Here is a 20,503-nt window from a genome sequence, read left to right on the forward strand (position 1 = left end):
TCGGAATCGTTGCATACCAGCGACCAAATTTAGCAATGCCCCGGCAACAGTGACAGTGTCGTCTACTTTTTTCCTCGCGGCGTTTTTCACAGCGCTTCAGAGAGTGCTCATCATTAGCGCGGAGTGGAAAATCGGTGAGATCGACGCGGTTCACCACTCGTCAGCTATATCGGTCGTCGGGCGTGACGCGATGCCGCTCGGTATCGGTGAAAACGTACCAGCCACTGGCGTCGTGGTCGTCGGTCGACGGATGGTCGAGGGCAACAGTGTCGAGTGAAAAAGTGCGTACGGGAGAAGAGCGCCTCGAGAGTCAGAGCGACGCACAATCCTCGCGGTTCTTTGTTTATCCACGATAGGATAAAAGGGCGCAGGGGCGCCGGGGAGAATGTCGTCGAACGGCGAGTTCTCGACGATGTCGAGCGAGGAGGTGCCATCACTGCCCAAGTCGTTGCCGTCGTCCCGCGAGGCGACAGCCGAGGGTAATTCGAGCTCCGCGGGGGCATACATGGCCCTGAGGGACTTCCTCGACAGATTCTCACTGCCAAGGGTGGTCCGACTCGAGGGTAGCGCCGGCAGACCAGTATTGCTCTTTAAACAGCAGCAGCGCTCACTCCGCGTCACTGCCAGTCTGCTGATGCATCGCTATAGACACGACGTCAAGGTGGGCCCCGAGATTGTCATCCCTGAGGGATACCCCGGTAAGTTTGTCTTTTTTTCTCTGATTTCCTTGCACCCCGAGTAAATGTATATATTTCTACTACGAGTGTCATGCGCAGCAAAGGTCTAAAACAATAGTAATAATTTTAAACAACTCAAGTTACGGAAAAATTAGTACGCTCCCTTCGAAGATGTGACCAAATAGTAAAGTACCTCATAACTGTGTATGATTTTTTCAAGAGTGATAACAATGGATATCACGCAAACGTCACAATAAACGCGCGCACGAGACGAGTACCCAAATTATATGCCTTAATACTTAACTTTTGACATTCCAATTCATCGTTCAGAAAGAAAAATGACTTGTTAGCGCATTACCTAGTATGCAAAAACACCACTTTCACAAGCTGCTAGGGTAAAAACGCACTTTGCATCGTGAGGGCCGCGAAAAATAATTATTATGTTAAGTATATTGCTTACCAGTTATAAAAATTATTGATGAAACTATAAACGTCCCATTTACGTGTGGCAGTAGTACTTATCAATAATCGGTACGATTCAAGTTTGAAAAATTTTTGGAAAACCCGCTTTTGGTCTAAAGTTTGAGCCTTAAATCGCGCAAAATCGAAATTACGAAACCAAATGGGACCGGGAATATCGGTGGGGGCTGAGATTAGTGCAGAAAAGCGTAGAGATTGATAGGCTAGCGATAAATTACCAGTACAGTTTGTCCAGTCTGGACGATAAAATATCAGATGCGAGCACGTAATGAAATATATCTAGCAAGACCTCTGTTTCACGCCTCGGTACGCCGAAACAAGCACAAGCCCCGTATCTTGAACGTACGTATTATATACTAAGTATATACGGGTATATAACATAGTATAGATGCCTTGTAAGACGATAGCATAAATATGTATAACACCGTACAACGCGCGGTAGAGCTCCAGTCTCCACTGTAATGCTGCCTAGGTTTTAGTACTTATCGTACATGAGTATTTATACTACCATAGTTTAGGATATGGAAGTGATCTGATCATTGCATTGTCATGCCACACACTATTACTGCTTCAAGATGTGTGTCAGTGTGTCTCTGTATATATTTATGTATACGTTTATGTACACATGCATTCTCGATATTTAGGAATAACTTACTTGCCAAGAGTAATTTTACTCGTTTTAGATCAGCGTACAAAGAATATATAATTATTTTAGGACAAAAGGAGGATACATTTCAACTTGAGAGTTAACTCAAGGGATATTTAACTTTTTGTATATTAATGAATATGAGATTAGGTATTGACTATTTAAAAACTTCAAAATTTGGTTACGAGTTCACTGAAAGAACGAGTAACGAATTACGAAATTTAATAAAACAGGCCTCAACGAGGGTCTTACAGTTTTTTATAAAATTGATTTTTTGTGCTGCACTGTGTTCTAGTCACAAAATAACGTTATGACATTATTTTTAGAAAAAATTCTAACGTCAAAGGGTCAAACATCTGAAAAAAACTTTTTAGCAAGAAAAAAAAGAAATTGTATGGATTTTTGGGGAGTTAATCAGGCATATTATATAATTTAAAAAATACATGTACGATACTTGTTTATTATCCAATGTAAACTCCATTTAGATTCTCAAACTACCGAATCGTACGAAATTTTTTTATACAAAGTACAAGTGCGTTGTATGTTCTTTCAATAACAGCTTTTTTTTTGTACAAACTGGGATATAATGGAAGGGGCGAATCAATGGTATGCAAATTTACGCACACGTGATTGTGTACACACGCAAAATGCACAAATGAGTACCCGAGGCATTTCGATTTCTTGACCGAAAACTTTTGCTGACAGACTTGTACTTCCGACCGACGGAGAAGAGAAACTTAAATTACGATTACAGCGAGTTACAAGATCTCGTTATTTACATCGACGTGAAAGTATTACGAAACGCGTCCTGGGACGGCCGGAGCCGACGAAAGCGCTTTTCGAAGAGTCATCGAGCGGATACGCTTCGAAGGAAAAGAAAAGAAAAAAGAGCGCCATATGACTTTGGCACATAATATGCACAAGGCTCCTTCCTCTGCTGGTACTGATGCTGCTGCTGCTGTTGTAAATATTCAATAACTCTCGACGATTTATGTCTATTATTACTTTAGAAAATTAGCAGACTCTGCACGGCCATTTGTTTCCATCGTTCAAGAATAAATTCACGTTTTACTACTCATTCATTGTAATAATAAATACGTGTACGCTCCACTAGCTTAAGCCAGTCCCTCCATTAAACTGCTTTGTTTCACAGTACAGCAGAATGGAATAGAAGAATAGGTGAGCGCACAATTTCCATGCACGTTTCCATTTATGAGCACGTTAGACTTAAGCTTGATTTGAGGGTTAATTATGAGGGGGCAGTTTGTTGTCCTACGATCTGGCAGAGTTTTTTATTCACCAGAAACATGCTGATATCGAAATTTATTATTAAAAAAGAGGTCCAATTAACGAGATACATAGTAACAATTTCATTACTCTGTAAAATGTTTGTAATGAGCATTGTAGGTTAGCTTTTTAGAATTTTTGTTCCTTACAATTCCTATTGTCGCGGAAAAACTTTTTTTGGAATATCTAAGTAATACAATTAAATTGAGATACTTATAGTAGCTTAACAATGTCAGCTAAAGTGCCAAAAAATGGTAAAAATAGCAAAAACCAATTATTTGCGTTTAAAGCGATAAATACAGCTCTTACGAAAAAAAGTTGTGCACAACAAATATGCGCAATAAAAAAATAAAGAGAATAAGTCCTGGATGAGAAAAATTGGATTGCTTGCAAATTGCAAAAAAAAAAAAAAACCCCTTTTTTTACAAAAATTTTTCAAAGAACTCGCGTTCTAACAATGCTACGAAACTGAAGTTTTAATTATTATCAGTGTTACGATCCTGACGCTATATTTAAATTTTAAGATCAAAATGTTCTAAACTTTTTGCAAATTGTCGACATTTGTAAAAAATTTCCTTTTTTTAACGTGACTGGGACGGAGTTAACATTTTCGAAAAAGATTATACATTCAAATTTTATATGTGTTACGGAAAAGTTAAGCTGCTAATATCTAAATTTTCAGATCCACCTGACAAATTCACCTTTGTTTAATCAATTAATAAAGAACTGGTATTTTTGGCGCGAGTGGCAGTGGTACGTGGTACGACGTCACCGTAGGCCAGTCAACAGAGGCTACGTAATAAAATTAATTGTCCTTAGATTTTTTTATGTGACATGTGATTTGGATCACAGATTACGAGAAAAATAACAAAAGTTTTTTAACTGTTTGGACAGTTTTAAAATTGTTTTTTAAGTTTTTGTCACTTGTATACCGCTAACGTTAGCACATGAAATATATTCAAAAGTACCAGCGGGTAGAGCGGAGAATTTCCCGCAGACTTATTTTGTTGTTGTTGCAATTAATGCAAATGATTTTTAAATGATATTATAAAATTTGCAATGGGTGTAATTCAATGAATACAAGTACAAATCCACCCTACCTACTGGTACTTTTTTATTTAGTAAGTATATATTTGCTACTGTCAACAAGATACAGGTAAAAAAAACTTATAAAACAAAATGAAGCTGAAACTAGCAGACAAAGTTCAGCAGCGATACCGTCGAATAACAACTTATACCTTGAGTATCCTTAAAACTAAGACAGGTACCTTTTTATTTCACTGAATTAGAAAGGTACCTGGTTTTCTTTTAAGGGTACCCAAGTAGAATTTTTTATTTGACGATAGCACTGCTGGAATTTGTCTGCTAGTTTCAGCTTCATAAAACAATTCTAACATATTAAAAAATTTTTTTGTTATTTTTCCCATAACCTGAGATCCAAATCACGTGTAACATAAAAAAATCCATACAATCAATACAATCCATCCATAGCCTCCATTCACTGGCCTACGGTGATGTCGTACCACGTACCACTGCCACTTGCGCCAAAAATATCAGTTCTTTATTAATTGATTAAACAAAGGTGAATTTGTCAGGTGGACCTGAAAATTTAGATATCAGCAGTTTAACTCTTCCGTAACATATATAAAATTCGAATGTATAACCTTTTTCAGAAATGTTAACTCCCCCCAGTCACATTAAAAAAAGGAAATTTTTTGCAAATGTCGAAAAATTGCAAAAATTTTACAACACTTTGATATTAGAATTGAAACGTAGCGTCAGGATCGCAATACTGACAATATAAATTCAAATTTAAGCTTTGTAGCAGTATTAGAACACGAGTTATTTAATAAACAATTTCGGCTAAAAAGGGGACTTTCGCAATTTGCGTGCTATTCACTGGTCCGATTTTGTTCATTCTGGGCTCATACTCTTCGTTTTTTTTTCGCCCATTTGTTATGCACAACTTTTTTTTCGTAGGAGCTGTATTCATTGCTGTTAACGCAAATAACTGGTTTTTGTCATTTTAATCATTGTTTTGGCACTTTACCTGACAATATTGAGCTATGAAAGTATCTTACTGTATTTGTATTGCTCTGATCTTTTAAAAGAAAAATATTTTTGTGCGAATGGGAATGACCGACAATTTTAACGTTTTTTCAGCTAAGTCGACCCGTCTAAAGTCCCACTCCGATTATGGAGACTCGATAAACTCGAGGAGGTAAGTGCGTATACAGAGCGTGCATGCATGGCAGCAACAAAGTTTTGTTTTTTTAGGATCGAAAAGTAAGTATCGGCACGGCACGTCACTTGCACGGGGCGAGCCAAGGCGATAGATGAAGAGGATCGATTACAGCACCACGCGATGCGATTTAGGTGCGTGTGTGCATACAAGTACTTTTCTCGAGCTCTCGATACCAATGCCACATCCAGCGGCGGGCTTGCGTGCTGAAAAAGCCGATCATTATCGCCACACAGCAGCTACCGCTGCCATGGCATGCGCTCGCGCCTGGGATAAGGATGATGATCATGATGATGATGACGACGACGACGACGACCAGAAAGTTTTCCAAGCAGCGCTGAATAAATGTGTTATGGACTAGCAATCCAAATGTCCGTGTATGATCGAGGAAAGGCTTTGTAACATAGCTATACGCGTACATCAATCGGTCAGTCAGCTAGCGAGCCAGTTCTTACTTGTTAGATAATTATAAGTTATCGGTGACGGGCTACGAGGGCCGCTGTGAATGATGCTAGTCGCTTTGGCCGGGATTGCACACCGTGTACCAGCTACCACGAAGATTATAAACTACTCTGATGGATATCGTGTACCAACCGTGCGATTGCAGTATAGTTATATGTAGGAAGGAGATACTAAAAGTAAGGATTCCAGCACCCGATTGTTTTCTGGGGCTGGTACCGGTAATGCTGACTTGTGGAACGCGAGCTGTCCCTCCTGGCACTTATTGATTCGTGATCTTGTTTTATCGATTGGATTATAACGGATTATAATGCTCACAACAACGAATCTGGATGAGACTGACAGCAGAAATGACAACGGAGCCGCGGCTAGACGATTGTTTGTGTACCATAGTCATCGTAATTTTCTTACGAATTGAAAGTACAAAAACAGCATCAAAAGGAGGTTTACTGTTTTTTGTAAAAATGCAAATAATACAGTTAAACTTTGAAAAATATTTTTAGGGTCTGCTGTGTGAGTTTTTGGAATGTTTTATACCAAATGACTTTTCCATTTGTGGAACGATAAAGTTAAAGCGCTCAACATAGGCTCTTGTATATCTCATCGAGAGCAAAAAATTTAAGCTTGTGTTGATCGAAAAAAACAACAAGTACAGGGACAAAAGAAAAAATAAATTGAACATATATAAGCTTCTAAATCTGAAAAGATTGATACTTAGAATAGTTTAGGTTATCAGTTATGATCTGAAATTTGGTACATCTCTTCACGAGACCTTGTACAAAATAATCATGGTATATACAGACTAAAAATAAATAAGTGTTAATGATGGAAACCGTTTTTGTTTTTGATTGTCTCAAATCGTGAATTTTTATGTTAGATATTAAGTAATCTTAACATGACTGTATAGTTGTAATACGTACTTTCTCATAACAGTAAAACATCATTTCAAAAACTTAGAACTCATTGTTTAAATTATTATCTTAAATATTCTGGGTCCGAGTATAATCCCGTGTGCAACAACAGAATTAACAAGTAAAACACGATGATTACTATTGGTGTATTTGGGCATACAACCGGTTTTTTTTTTTTTTTTTTTTTTTTTTTTTTTTTTTTTTTTTAGTACAACAATGAATTTTTTTTTTTGTTTAGCGACCATTAGCGACCATCGTTAAGAGTAAAATGTCTGTTAAAAATTTTTTTTTAAATTGTGTCAGAGAAAGTAATCAATTTTCTAAGCCTTGAAGTTTTCCTGTTTAACTAACTTAAAAAAATTGGCCACTATATTGGTCTTATGATTTTTTTTTTTAATTTATAAAATCGTACTGCTGTGTGTATATTTCTTCGTTAGTTATCACTAAGTGATAGTATTTTTTATTATTGTTAGTTGGTATATTAAAGCTTAATGAATGTAATGTTTCTATGACGCTTACAATAAATATGAAACTAAGGCAAGATGTACAGTTAAAAATCTACCCGCAAGGCATCTGCTACAATGAAGTTTCAAGATCTGTTAACAATAATGTTGTAAAAATTGTTAGTGATAGGTAATTAATTGAAAAATTTTAAATACACATCTTGCCTTAATGAAGCGTGCGGTGTAAAAGCGTAACGATATCACTATATAATTATATTTCGCATCAACAACAGCTGAAAATAACCACAGTAACACTAATAATGAACACAATTTTTTGTAAATTTTTAATTTATTAGAAAAGCAAATTTTTCATTTTAAAAACAATTATTACTTTATAATGCATTTTTCAAAAAATTCAGAAGATATCCACTCTTTTTAAAACAGGCCAATTTAAGGAGGCACCGCAGGGCGCAGCATAAGGAATCAACAGAAGAATTTTATTTAAATTCAGTCCACAAGTAAATAAGTTAATCAATAGAGTATACGTGCAAAGTTTGAAGACCTCTGATTGATTTTGGACCGAGAAATTAATAAATTGATAAATTGATAAGTTTCGATGAAATTGCACCCTTAAGTGGTATAAAACCTGTTTATGATGTCTCTGAAAGAAGAATATCTGTTGGTTGATTTTTTAAAGAGAAAGTAATCAAAATGCTAAAGAGCCAAAAAAACTCTAACGTTAAAAGATAGGACATGAACGCGTGCCCCCTGGAGGAAGGTGTCAAAAAGTTGGATCTCTCGCTCTCTCGCACACTCATATTGACTAACGTAGTTGGTACGGTACCTCCTTCAGAGAAAAATGAGTTTTCATTACAGATAATGGAATTTTTTTTTTTCATTTATGTAGGTAGTTGATTTAAACATATTTGGACATTTTCATGTGAAAATGTCAAATTAATTTAAATTTACCCCTACCACTTGTCCCTTTTTTGTCTCAACATTCATTTTAGTATTCATACAATTAATCAGAATTTCCGTACTATACGATGGACCAAAACATTATTGTGTAATTTCTTTCCATAAACTAGATTTCAAATAAACTTTAATCTTGTATTTTACATAAGTTCGTACAGGTCAACTAAATTTCATTTCCTCACTCATAAATAACAAAATTGTAGTCCCAAGTGTTGTCCCTTACTTTTTTAATTAAAAAGATAGTTATAATTCATGGCATTTAAATTTATTCGGAATACCAGCGGAAACATCATTGATGAGTGACTTTTATATGACTATAAAAAAGTTTTGGTATATACAGCACATAACATATAGCATCTTATAAATTTAGGTACGGTATACCATACGATGGCGCATTTAGGTATAGGGTTCAAATTAAATGTCACAGCATTCCGTCTAACCGATAGTCATCTTGGTTTTTCTTTTAAAAGTAAACTGCTGCCTGTTAAAGGAAACAGTTCCTTACATAATTAAGGACTGTAATCCTCACTCTATCGAAGTATTGCTGACTGCACACTACTATAGTCAAATGCATGGTACCTCAAATCATAGAATCTCTCAGACGATGCACGATCGATCGGTTTGGCACCTTTCTTAGAGCATTTCCGAGTTGGCAGCTATAATTTCTCACAAGCGATGAAACTAGAAGTAATCGAACCTTATCTCATTTCATTTACATTAAAACGAAATATGTATGTTATTTTAACAAGTTGAAATTTAACTCTAAAATTGTTGCAACGCATCGTGTAATGTATAACGTTTTCAACTCGACACCCAAGAAACTGCAGAAAATACCTTATAAAGGAGACTTGAAGCTTATTCGTACCCATCTTCTTTCCGAAAGACAGGGAAAAGGTGGAAAGACTCCTTGATCTGCCGTTTCTATGTACACCAATGCATTCCAGCAGCAGTGGGATGTCAGGCACGTCCACGTGTGCCACGCTCGATCGACGTCCATTAGCAGAAATTCACGGTGTGAGCTCGTACAGATGCGTATTTGGTATTGGCACCACTTGTAATGCCTACGGCGTAGATATAGTAATTACCCTTGTGCTTGCAGCACCTTACGGTACTGATGTACTCCATGGAGTAGTGCGAGGTGTGAGCTGCCAAACTAAGTATAATGAGAGCCAATGGACAATATCATACTCGTAAATGCAGCTCGACCGTCCATCTCGGACCTTTCTGCCGGTAAGTGAGTGTACACCACTTGCACGGCAGCTCCTTACGGACCATGCAATTACGCAAACCTTAGCTTTCAGAGCTGCCCCGACCCTTTCGGATAAGCGACGTATGCCACACGTTCGTTGGTTTATTTGTTCGCGTGCGTGCACAGCCATACCGGGAGTGTACTGTGTAGTGTGCGCAGTTGTCTGTATAGGGTGGCAGCCACTGCGAATCAGTTCTCCCGAGTTGCAAGATGCGACCCGATATCCTTTACCGGGCTGCTCGATTTACTTTTAGCACTTCGGATCGCCCAATGGGCGTAGAGAGGAAAACCTTGATCAAGAATTCAAAGTTTCAAAACTCTGCCAGGGTGCCGCGCAGTTCAAGGGACGAATGCTGTTTCATACGAATTGATAAAGTAGCTGCTGCCATGTAGGAGTAAATAAGAGTATTATTGCCGTTTTTTTTTTAATGGTTAGCTTTAAACGTTTATCTAAGAAATTCTGTTCATCGAACCATTGTAATTTTTTTTTTTTTTTTTTTTTTTTTTTTTTTTTTTTTTTTTATTAATATTGGACTCAAAAACTATTAAATTCTACTTTTACAAAAGTATAAACTCATGAATATCAATTTAAAAAGAGGTTTGAAAATTTAGTTGCCAGTGCTGATATTATTGCGGGCCTGTGTGTATTATTGTGCACATAATGTTATGGCCAATTTCAATGCCAAATCAACCGGGTATCCGCAATAATACCATCGTAGTAACAGTTATTGCGGACATGATTTTTTGTGATACACGTGTAAAGATTTTAAGACTATTTTGGAACTGAAGTTCGATTAATCAGATATTCTATAACTTAATTTAATGATTTCAAGTAAAAACTCACCATAACTCATGAGTTCAATTAAAATATACGTATTATTCGAGGGGTCTACAATAACTGGAGCAATCGCAACCAATACCCTCACTTACCTATGTCTAGGGAACAGATCCACGTGATTCTTCTTGGAGCTCCAGGATTCAACATTACAAAATAGCATAAAATTATTCCGCAGTAAGAAAAGACATTATTCAGGGGATGAAAATCTCCTAAATACCCTCTTTTCTTCACTTTAGACTAATTTTCTGCTCTTCTGCAATATTTAACCTTGAACCTCCATTAAAAAATCATCTGTATCCATTTGCTACAACAGCCGCTAGTTTCCACGTCCGTAAAACAGTGGAAATGACTAACGTATTTAAAAATATGTTCGAAATATTTTATAACTTTACCATTAAAACAATGTTAACCCAGAAATTGGAAAGTCGTAAGAAATAACATTTAAATAAGACCAAAAAATGTTTTAAGACAAGTGCTTATTGTTGAAATTTATATCTACATAGTATTTTATACTATGCATCAAAATGTATTCATTATCAAACATTTTAACATTTAAATGTTATACAGTTATATTTTTAATGATGTAATATTTTATTAAAATTATTTATTTGTACGTTTATCATATTACTTTGAACTCTTAATTTCGCAATTGGTAGTGTACAAATAATTTTAAGATACGGAAAAAGTATGGTGTTTTGGTCACCAGTTAAATGAAAAATTTAATTAAAATAGTTCCTTACAATTAACTAAAGTTACATAAACGCTTATTTTACTTCAGCAAAAGCATATTTTTCTAATAAAACCCAATGATTTCATAAGTATAAGGTATCTAATGCGATATTGGTAAATCAAAAATTCCAATACTACTTGCATGGCCTCGTTATTCGTTTCACATATGTCCAGTTAAGTCATTGAAGGTATCAGCCTACCTAACTTGTATCCAAATATAGATTCGAGTACATTTTTTCTGTACAAACGTTTCAAGGACAGTGATTGGTATGCTAGATAATAGATTTCATGGCAAATAAAAGTATACGCATTTAAAACCAGTAGTATCAATAAAGGTGATTCTATATTTAAATCTTCCAAGCACATACAAGCTATGTTTATAATACCTGCGCACATAAATTCAGTTTAAAATCAATATCGATGCTATCTGTTCAAGCATCGTTAGTTTAAGCAAGGAGAAGGGATACATTTTGCAATATACCTGCTTTTTAGTACATGCTGCGTGTAAAATTTTTATTGAGTTTACGTACCAAATAAATTCTCGCGATACTATAACAGTCTTGTTTTTAAGACAAAAAGAATTAAACCACTGATGTACACTTGCATAAGTGTAGCTCGTAAAAGCATTCACTTTACAACTGATCAGAGCTCATTAATGAGCCATCAACCTTTTCGACCAACTAGGGGGCTGGGCCCCCTGTGCGCTCCGAGCGCCAACCCCTAAAATTTAACCAAACATACAAGTTTAAATATATTTAGAAAAAAATTATACATTTGTCGTAACACGTGATATTGTCATCCTTATCAACTTACAAATTTAAATGACTCTTCACTGATTTTTCAAAATCTTATTTTCAAATTTACTCGCGCCTGATTAGTCTCATCCAATCACACAACGAATAAATAGACTTCATCACGTGACCCATCGTTTTTTTTTCAATAGGACAGATTGTGTGTGTACACTATGCAAAGAAATCTGTACACAGACAGTAATGCTCTTTGTCAACCCTGATAGTTGAATAAGATTGCACGAGCCAACCACACACCAGAGCAGGTGTCAGTTTTGTAGAGGTACACTTTCTATGGTTCTTTTTTTTTTTTTTTTTTTTTTTTTTTGCAAAAAAAGTCTGAGTACCATCAACAAATACCAGAACAGCACAATGCACGGGTTTACACGGACTCTAATTAGCTAATGTTCGTCCACGCAAACAGTCAACCTTGTGTTCAGCCTGAATTCCTAAACATGTAGGCTCTTCTTCTCACATGGAGAGAGCAAATGTATAAGAGTCGTCATCGCCGCTTGAGGCCTTGCGCAAAGGAATCACATTCTTCGTCTGACCGTCTAACGTCATACTTGACGGGGTATCTTATTTTGTTACTTTTTCAAGCAGCTTTTCCACAATATATCCCATTGTACTGACTGGAAAACTGTCAAATATAATCTTTAATAGAAAACACACTTACAACCTGTTTCATCAAGTTTTTTTCGCAATGATCAACATTATTCAAAATCGTGCATACTTTGTTGGCCTGCCATTGAGAGTAGGATTCATCGACATCTTTTGAGTAGTATATTTTGTAGCTTTTTTAATGATTAGAGCAGTAAATCCGACTTTTACGAGGTTCCCAAGACTGCTGTTGACACCTGGAATTTCAATGATGCAAGGCTCTTAAACTGTTGTTTTGATGCTACAGAATCCATAAATAGATTTAATGTCATAATTAGATGATTTCATAAAAAAAAGTATGTTTAATCGTTTTGCCTGCATAATCAAGAATATCGAGTCGAAGTAAAGCTTGAAGGAGCGTTGGGTGTATAATTCAGCTAGCGTGAGTCAACTATCCGGTTTTTAATCACACTTTTTTCATACATATTGGTGTTGCGCATAACTTATGACTTACTTTAACATCATGCAGATTTTTGGAATGAAAATCATAACATGTAAGTTATCGAGTCTTTGTGTGAATATAAACATCAATATTATTATTATTATTGTTATTATTCTTATTATTATTGTTATTATTATTATTATCATTAGTATTATTATTACTATTGTTATTATTATTATTATTATTATCATTAATTTGATGTTCTTTTTGTCAGTTTATCATTAGTGTACCGTGTACAGTAATCTCAAATTCTTTTTTATTTTAAACTTTACATATATTGATTGTCAAAGCTTGTCAATTTAGGTTAATCTTACTACAAAAATACAGGTACTAACAGTGGAAATCATGAGCTTTTCGACATAGAAGAATTCAAGATCTACCAGGAACTTATACGAAAAGTTAAATCGAGAAAGTAATTTATTTTCTAATTTTAACTAAGTAATTTTTATTAGGTATAATAGAATGTACTATAATCCCAAGCGTGTTAAAGTACCCTCTTATTGATTTATTTATTTATTTATATGTATTATTAAACGAAAACATTCATTACCTTCCAAATTAATAAAAATGAAATATTTAATCAAAAAAAGTAGCCCAAATTCAGGGTAAAACACTTTTTTCGATCTCAATGCTCGCTTGTAATTATTTTATTTTATTTCATTTTATTTTATTTTATTTTATTCAATTAAGGGGCCTGGAATCTGATTACAGAAAATACAAATTAGATGATATTTTCCTAGCGCAACACATGTACAGACGTAAAATCTACTACTTAATAAAGTACAGTTCTGCACATACTATTTAATTAAACATTTATTAACAAAAATAGCATACAGCACCCGCAATATGCATCTGAGTACAAAATAATTAGAGCAATTAGCAAAATACCATAGATATAATGAAATAAAAGAAAAAACACAATGAAACCAAATATAATATGCAAAGCGAGATCCCAAAACCGTTGTAATCGCTAACCACGAAAACTACTCAACCGATTTTGGTATAATTTTGCATACTGATTTTTGAACTTTTTAGAGGGTTTTCGAATAATTTTTTCTAAAAAAAATTAATAACGTCAATAACTAAGCTTTAAGTTTTGCAACAAAAACTCTAGCTTTGCGCTTTAGTTCAGTAGAATCCGCTAGGTAGCATCTAAATGAAACCGAAGCTACCTGCAATCAAAGACAGTGAGTCTGGTTATAATAATTCCAAACAGGATATCGACGACAGGATATTGACGTTCACTGGTAGGACATCAAAAACAGCTTCTAGTCGTGCAGCTAGGTATCCTGGCTACCGACGACACTTTGACAGCAATGAACTGGCGACGTACGCTGATTTCCGACCTGAATCGCTGGATTACGTAGACGACCGAGGTGCCATGAAAACAAAGGCGTTGCAAACCCTAACGTCCGTGGCATAATACCAGGACACGTCTAGCTAAAGCATATCTAGGTATCAATATTTAAGGGCGTCGTGGCAGTTCTGCAAACCAACCTGGTGCTACCAAAGTACCTCTGACAACAACAAAAAATTAAGGAGAATAATCGTAAGGGGTTTAGGTAGTAACATCTGCAGGAAATAGTATTAGCCTCTGACTGAAAGAAATTTCACTGGTTCTTTTCAGAGCCATCGTAAATCTTTACGTTTACTAAGCCACCATTCATCTCACCGGTCCTTTTTAGGGCCATCTAAGTATCTTGCCAACTTAGAAAATGTTGAGAAATTAGTTTTAGGAATAATACTTTTCATGGCCAGTGTATAAAGGCTTTATAAATTCTTTGCAAAATATTAACACAACACATTAGATTTACATAACTTTTTACTTTTGTTAAATGATATTTTTATGAGTACCTACTTACTGTATTTTAACAATATAATATTTATATTCCCGTTGATTCCTGTTAATGTTAATTTTAAAAATTTATAATGAAAATACTGTAACGTAATATTAGTAATAAATCATTAATTTAGAAATTTTTTAAATAAAAACTTATCGCGTCTTATACGAAGATCACTATATAAATTGATATAATATAACGATGCATTACGTGCCATTGAAGTTGGAATTATTTTTCGTTCATAACGGTTTTTTGTCTAGTTGTCTCTTTTAAAAAAACAAAAAAGTGAAATAACGTAATTGTCACAGCATCCACTCATACTGTTTTAAATATTTTTACAATTAGCACAATTGATTTTTTAAAACCCCGCCCAGCAAACCAAGTGATCAAACCAATATTACAACCTTTTCAGATAGAATAGAATTTCCAAGTTTTTATTATTACTTATAGTTTTATTGTTCCAAAATGTACGACTTCGTTTTCGTTTCCGTGTTTCTCCTTTCAGACTATCTATCATTATATATTACCTTAAAAGATTGACTGTCACGTGACTAAAGCCTTTTTGTTCGTTGAGTGATTGGTTGAAACGTGTCAATTTTAGTTGCAGAAAAATTGAAATAGAGTTATTTTACCCTACAAGTATAATCAAGAGTAACCCTATACTTAATTTTTTTATAGTTTAAGACAACATTTCTACAAAAAACTTTATACATTGGATTTGAGTTGAGATGAAATAATATTGCACGAGATTTTCAAATATTTTTTACAGTAAGTGTACTTTGTCCCACGGATTTTTCTTGTAATAAATATTTTTAAATCGTTTCTTAATTATTCATGTGATGATATGGTATTTAAACTGAAAATTGACTTAAAGAGAAAAAGGATTTATGATATTAGTAACAAGATAAATGGTACAAGAGTAAGATTTAGAGTGTATGTGTATACGTTTAGAAATTCAAAAAAATTAATGAAATTATGTTCTCCTCTTGTAATGTAGAATGCTTACCAATAGAAAAGTGAGTATAAAATCAGTCACCATAAGTTAGATCGCACGAAGCGTGTACAATATACTCAACTAGTTGTAATAAAATTAAAGAAGTTTGACGTTGCTCATTATGCGTTAATTTGCAGTCACTTTTTATCGAAACGCAGCGATCATTTTAACAAGTTTTCTTCTTTCATTTCAACTATAATCATTTTAGTACACAAAGCCCTCACATAAAGTGCCACGAATTTCTGACGATTAAAGTACCAAATTCTGCAATTCATTGTGAAATTGATGTGGTGCATATATAGGTTTACATGCACGCACCTATAACAGTACCATACGAATAGAGATCGGTTAGCTGACTGACACGTTTTCTCTTTCTCCTCTTTGCGAGCGCAGCTTTTTGGCGTACGAGCCAAAGGAGCCGTGCACGCGCATACCAAAGAAGTCGGTAAAGGTTTATGTCAATGTGTAAGAGTATGCATATATATACATGTATTCGTATACCTGTGGACGTGGTAGAAAGGAAAGCACGGCGAATCGTAATTGTTAGGCGTGCCACGTCGCGTATTTATATTACGCGCAAGTATTTGCCACGCAGCAGCTTGCAGTACACAGAACACGTGGTATATAATAAAAGAGGTAGGTAGGATATGGATAAAAGTATAGGTCGCTCGGTAGGCGCGCTCGCAAGGATCCGATTGGGGTCGAAACTCTCGCGAGCCGGGAAGAGCGGCGCGAACGGCTGGCGACGCGACGGCATTCCATTATAGCCACCCGCACGCGTCCTTACCCATATACCCGTGCATGTATACGTGTAGAGAGATACGCTCGTCCAGCCTACTCGCAACAACTAATTGTAGACGCTGTGCCACGTAGCTGTACGCGTGCACATACATACCTATAGTATATATTGGTACTAGCCTCGTGTGATACCGCGCCGTATACTTGCACTAGAAGTGTGCAGCTGACGTGCCTTTCAATTTCGCTTCGCGTTTTTCCAGAGTTTCGTACGGTTTTCAACGCTCGTTACATTTTGCACTCCACTTCGTGCTTCATATATTATACATATGCACTCGAACGTGAGCATGTTATACTTAATAACAGCAACATTCGTACCTCTGCTGCAGTTTGGCCTGTTTATTCGATTTATCATTTGATTGTGCACACGCTCATTGGCACGGTCATGTATATATACACGTAAATACACACACACACATACGTTCGTTATGATAGTTTATTTTTATATATGTCGTGGCTGCGGAGGGAAGACTAGTTTGTTTAGATTTATTCGAGAAAATTATGCAAGCAGAGCTGAGGGTATAGTTTAACTCCAGAGGACCGTTAGATCAGAGTGCGCGTATATGTGCATGCGTGCACCGATGACTGGATTTGAATAGAATTTTGAAAATCTGTACAAAACAGCCGGTATAGAGGAGGAAAAGTATGGAATGCTGACGCAAGATTATGAGTCGAAACTCCGGTTTTCGCTCAACGTTAAAACACACACACCAGAATACTTGTGATGTTATAGGCAATTACGCGTACAAAACTTTCGTGTGTGCGTAACTGTGTGTGCATTGCTGTAACTTTAACGGAAAAAATTTTGACAGCGCACAAGTAAAACATCGATGCTTTCTGCCTCTGCTAAATTTCGTTGGAATTCTTGTGTGATTGACATTTTTGCGCATCCCACACACTTTGTGTTACAAATTTCCCCAACAACAAACTCTGGACGTAATGTACACGGTGTTGCGGTGTTTCAGATGTTTGCGTGTCTATATTCTGCGCATAAGCTAAACCAACGGATTTTATAATGAGTGACCATTTTTTATTCAAATAAATTTGTAAAAATCAACCAAGGATCTTGTATATACTAACAATCATGTATCATGAGGGCTGAAGTGTACAGTTATTTAGAAATATCGCCTGCAATCCCATAGAATTGTCGATGAATATGAGCTGATCGCTGGATGGATGGTAATTTAATTAAGTCGATGTGACTGTGCAAGCACTGACTATAGCTGTTTAACAGTCTTCTATCCAGAATAAACCTAAAAATTTTAGTGAAAAGTTTGTTGACAGTCGTATTCTAGGTATACTATGACTAGAGTGTGACTGAAAACAAGGACCGAGTTACTCTTTTGACATAACCATATTTTAAATGTTATGCTTTTCTTTGATTACCTAAGGCAGAAAAGAAATATTTGTAGCCCCGTAGTCTTGGTGGTTTGAAAACAAAGGTTTTAGGTAATATCTCTTGAAACAGTTAAACTAAAGTAAATATAAGCTTTTTTCGTCATATTTTTCATCCCACTTCATTCACTTTCACGTGACTTGGAATATCATCTATATCATGCTCGTACCTTATTTGATCACCTACTTGTATCAGTTGTGTGCTTAACTCTTTCCTTTATTTTCGCTATATTTCTCTAGTGTGACAGGACTAACCTCATCTGTGCAACTTATAAGTAAACAAATAGCTGACTAAACAAATGATATAGTTTTTAATTTTTTGTAACGAACTAAAAAGCAAAATGAATTTTTTTAACAAAAGAATTTTAGTTAATTGCTCTTTGTGTGGTGAAGCTGTCGGACTTTATGTTCGCTAAAACTTCTTGTGACTGTCAAAATGGCCCAGAAGTAAAAAAATTTACCTATAAGAGTTTAGAACATTTTTATCTCTGACCTGATCATACGCTTCAATGTCTCTGCTTTTTAGTGTGTATAGTATTTTTTCTCAGTTAATGATATTGTATCCATTTGTCTTAAATATTTTATCTTTACGTCTTTGTCTCAATTGCCTATCTTTATGTACCTTTACTTTTTAATACTTATACATCAATTTTTATATCTCTATGCGTGTGTTTTTTTCCATATCTATCTATGTTCATAATCAAGTGCTATAATTGATGAGTTTAAGTTGATTTTTTTGTATTGGTTTTATTTTTGCGTCTGAGTTTCTAAGTTTCCAAATCTATTTTTATTTGTGTATATACACTTAAGTCCCAGTATTTCTTGGTTTTTGTCTTTCAATGTCTTATCTAATATTTACGAATCTCTGAGGCTTGTCTGCTTTTCCGTATCAATAATAATGTTATTAAATTGATACATTTAAATTTAAATTTTTCTATGTACCCATCATATATTAGACTATTCACTCTTTTTCCAAGTCTCTATCCATAGAGCTGTGTCTCTTAAGGGCACAGAAATTTGTATTTCTAGTCATTGAATTTTCGTTACAAAAAGTCTATGATTTTAGTTATGATGTTGGGCTTATTTTTACCTGTCTGTCTGTCTAGTAGATCTTTATTACTTGCTTCTATATAATTTCTATCTTTTTATGTCTTTATTTCCAGTCTCCGTTTTTTGTCCTTTTATTTGTGCTACACATTTGTTTCTTTATCTATATAAATGAGTTCGGGGGGTTAAGTAACGCATGGTTCACCAGAGTCAAGACCCGGCCTTTTCTCACTTGGCTTTCACCTCTGAGAATCTATTTTCTCATGTGCGTATTCAAAATTTGGTCCGATGGTTCGGAAGCCATGTAAAATGAGGTCCCCTTTTCTGTGTAAGTGATTGATGACATAAAATCTGAGGTGGTTTTTTAATATGCCAATGATGATAGCATATATGTGCACAGTAACACAGCATTGCAGAGCCTACTGAGCACAGTTCTCAAAAATGACTGTAAAATACATTTTTTTTAAATCTTTATTTGAGCCTTTATTGGTATCTGTCTTTACAAGCTGAATTTCTTTGTCCTTCTATTTAAACACTTTGTGGGCTTTCATAGTTTTTATACATCACTTTTTTTCTATTTGTATTATCCTAGTACTACGTTACTGATTTGAAAACCTTTTTTTGTATCCCTTTTCGTTTGATACTTAGCATTTACTATACCAATTTATAAAATAAACTATAGTTTTATGAGTATACAATATGTAGAAACCGTTGAGTAGTGAAATCCCTACCAAAAGTAAAGACGACTTTTATGACGTCATTGGTGACCTTACTAAAGACGTCTCAGAAACGTATTTAAGGATGTCTCAGATAACGTCACCAAGGACGTATCTAACGACGCAACTATCTACGTCCTTGGTAGGGGTAAAGGGTACAGTTGTTGACCCCCCGATAGTGATTGACCGCCACATGCATTTTTAAATGGAGTCTTTACATGTAGAAATACAAATTATACAGGGGTCAATCACTACCTTAAGGTGTCAATAACTATACCCTTTACCCCTATGTTGTTGTTTTACAAAGGATGGTTTGAAAGCATTCATCAGCCTTAAAGGTGCGACCATTTGGATGGTCACACCAAAACAGGAGGGTACAAATAATTTTTGAACTCAGAATTTTTTTTTTCTTTAAATGAGAAAAAAATTTTTTTGATACCATAAAGATGTTCATTTAAAATCGCTCTAAGAACTTGATCATTTAAAATCACGCTAAGCTAGTAAAAATTGTACGTAATAATGTTTTTTCAATTATTCGTTAAAATAACATCATTCAAATAGTAACTATCAGAACATCAAATTAATTTTTTTTTAACTCTTAGGCATCAATAATTAATAAGTGCACTCACAGGGTCATTATCGGCTTAAGATTTTATGACATTAAAACAAACTAGCCATATTACTGAAACGAACAAGAATAGTTTTTAATACCTAATATTACATCTATAGTTATAACTTTTTATCAAAACCTTACAAAAGCTCGAGGGTTCTACAAAACAGGGCTTGAGATCCTTTGTGATTGGTTAAATAAGCACGAGTTAAAAAAGCTCCCACCAAGGGACCAATAAATTCCAAAATCACAAAAAATACCTAAAGTAGTAAAAAACTT

The 20,503-nt window shown here is 35.1% G+C and overlaps 1 protein-coding gene across 1 annotated transcript in view; it reads left to right on the forward strand.

Annotated features, from left to right (window-relative positions):
- Positions 1 to 308: 308 nt before the first annotated feature.
- Positions 309 to 20,503, forward strand: part of LOC106638931 (uncharacterized) — a 68,058-nt gene continuing 47,863 nt past the window's right edge. Inside the window, exon 1 of the mRNA XM_014352324.2 lies at positions 309 to 698. Within this exon, the coding sequence (XP_014207810.2) occupies positions 386 to 698 (313 nt within the window). The 5' untranslated portion in view covers positions 309 to 385. The remainder of the gene's footprint in view (positions 699 to 20,503) is intronic.

The sequence above is a fragment of the Copidosoma floridanum genome, unplaced genomic scaffold (assembly GCF_036245765.1).
Source record: "Copidosoma floridanum isolate Cflo_tuat_1 unplaced genomic scaffold, Cflo_Japanese_pri ptg000031l, whole genome shotgun sequence".
NCBI lineage: Eukaryota > Metazoa > Arthropoda > Insecta > Hymenoptera > Encyrtidae > Copidosoma > Copidosoma floridanum.